We start from the raw sequence: 2,514 nt of genomic DNA, 5'->3' as shown, positions 1-2,514 counted from the left end.
TCAATGGCAAGCAAGTTGGTTACTTTAGCTGTACCAATGGAGTGAGGCAGGGAGATCCTCTGTCTCCTCTCCTCTTTTGCATTGCAGAGGATGTTTTAAGTAGGGGCATCTCTGAGCTTGTTAAGTCCAATAATTTGAATCTTATTCAAGCTAATAGGCTTCATAAGGTCCCTTCCCATACGCTTTTTGCTGATGATATTATGGTTTTTTGCAGGGGGGTTCTAAATCCTTGACTGCCATTGCAAATCTTCTCAAGGAATATGCCATGTGCTCAGGGCAAATATGTAACCTTGACAAATCAATTATTTATGCTGGTGGCATGTCTGAATCTAGACATTGCAGACTTGCTGCAATCATTGGTTTCTCTAGGAGCTATCCTCCCTTCTCTTTCCTTGGTGTGCCTATTTTTATTGGAAAACCTAAAGCTCATCACTTCTCTTATCTTGCAGATAGTATCAGAATTAAGCTAGCATCTTGGAAGGCCAAGCTCTTGTCCATGGCAGGAAGACTTATGCTTGTCAAATCTGTTATTATAAGCAGACTGGTTCATTGCATTACCATCTACAATTGGCCTGTTAGTGTTATCAAATGCATTGAGAGATATATGAGAAACTTTATCTGGAGTGGCAATGTGGAAAAGCAAAAACTGATCACTGTTGCCTGGAAAAAGTGTTGTAAGAAAATCAATGAAGGTGGTCTTGGTCTAATCTCCCTGAAGCAATATAACAAATAACAAGGCTACAAATATCCATCTGTGCTGGCAGTTGCTGAACAACAAGTATGCTTGGTCTGCTCTTCTAACTGCCAGGGTTAAAAAGAAGAACAAGCTCATAAATTATGCCATCAAGTCCTCCCTCTGGAAAGGCCTCGAGGAGGTGTATGACATTGTGCTTGAGAACTGTGTGTGGACAATTGGCAACGGGAAAAAAATCAATTTTTGGTTGGACAATTCGGTTGGAGAGCCTCTAGCATTCAAGTACAATATTCAGAGCCAATACCACCCTACTCTCTCTCTCTCTAAAGTTAGCTGATTGCTGGCATAACAATACCTGGAACATTCATTGCAACATTCTCGATGCCATGCCTGATCTTTTGCAAACTATTTCCCCTTTCTCTATATCTGTCATGGATTGTGAGGACACCTTTGTCTGGAAATCGGTGGAAAATGGAACCCTCACCATCAAGCATGCCTATTCCTTCATTACAAATTCGGTTCCTCAAGGTGAGTGGTCTCAGTTTCCTTGGGACATTGACACTGGTCCAGCTCATTGTATGATTGTTTGGAGGCTTTTACATAATCGGTTGCCAACGGATGACAATCTTGCAGTGTGTGGTCTTCAATCTCCCTCTATATGCTCCCTTTGCCTTGAAGATGCTGAATCCTCCAAGCATCTTTTCTTTAATTATTCCTTTGCTTCTAAAACTTGGACTTGGCTCAGTTGCAATCTTCAGCTTCCTTTCACTATCAACAAGTTAGAGGATTGTATCAAGATTTTAAAGGATTCTTGGAACCCCCAGGCTCTGGCAGTGATTAAAGCTAGCTTTGCTCACACTATTAGCCAGATTTGGCAAACAAGGAATTTACTCAGATTTGAAAACAAAAGCATACATTGGAAAAGATGCATTTCTACCATCACTGCCCATGTGAAGCTGACTGGTAATCTCACTACAAAAAAGGCTAATGACTCCATGACTTGTTTTGCCATGCTTAAAGCCTTTGGTATCGAGATTCATCCTCGTAGGCAGCTTTGCTATACTGAAATTCTTTGGTGTCGGCCTCCACCCATTGGTTGGGTCAAGTGCAATATTGATGGTGCTGCCTCTGGTTCTCCAATGCTCACTGCTTGTGGTGGCATTTTTAGGGATGACAAGGCGGATCATTTACTCAGTTTCAGCGCCTTCTTAAGTGGTGGAACTCCTGTTTTTTCAGAGTTTATGGCAGCCATCCTTGCTATTGAGAAAGCTAAGGAATTGAACTGGAACAAGCTTTGGATCGAGACCGATTGTATGCTTTTAGTGAAGGCTTTCTCGAATCCTCAATTAGTGCCTTGGATCATCAAATCTCGTTGGCTTACGTGTTGGGCGTATACTCTTAACATGGAATTCATGATCACTCACATTTGTAGAGGGGCCAATTTTTGCGCGGATGTCCTGGCCAATATAGGCTTAACCAATAGAAGCCATTCTTGGTTTAATTTTGTTCATAATGACATTATTTCCGATTACTTGTTAGACAAGGTGGGTACACCTAGATTTAGGATTTGCTCCTAAGAGGTTTTGGTTCTTTGTCTCCCTCGTGTGTTCTTTGTAATCTTTTTTTGGTTTGATTATTAATATAATCATTTTTTGCTTAAAAAAAAAGTAACAATTTTGAGGAAATTCTATTTCTGTGAAAAAAATAAATATGTTAATAAAATTTTATCATGTTAATTTGGTTGCACTTGCTCCAAAATTAATGAGGAAAGTTTGATTTAAGTGAGTGTAGTAGGTGTGGAAACAACTTGAATTTAAAAT

The 2,514-nt window shown here is 40.1% G+C and overlaps 1 protein-coding gene across 1 annotated transcript; it reads left to right on the top strand.

Annotated features, from left to right (window-relative positions):
• The first annotated feature begins 1,080 nt into the window (after nt 1-1,080).
• Nucleotides 1,081-2,271, top strand: LOC131650572 (uncharacterized). The gene has a single exon (XM_058920279.1). The coding sequence runs from the start codon at nt 1,081-1,083 to the stop codon at nt 2,269-2,271; it is 1,191 nt and encodes a 396-aa protein (XP_058776262.1).
• Nucleotides 2,272-2,514: the final 243 nt, after the last annotated feature.

This window comes from Vicia villosa, linkage group LG2, assembly GCF_029867415.1.
Source record: "Vicia villosa cultivar HV-30 ecotype Madison, WI linkage group LG2, Vvil1.0, whole genome shotgun sequence".
Classification (NCBI taxonomy): domain Eukaryota; kingdom Viridiplantae; phylum Streptophyta; class Magnoliopsida; order Fabales; family Fabaceae; genus Vicia; species Vicia villosa.
This window is presented reverse-complemented; position numbering and strand designations above follow the sequence as displayed.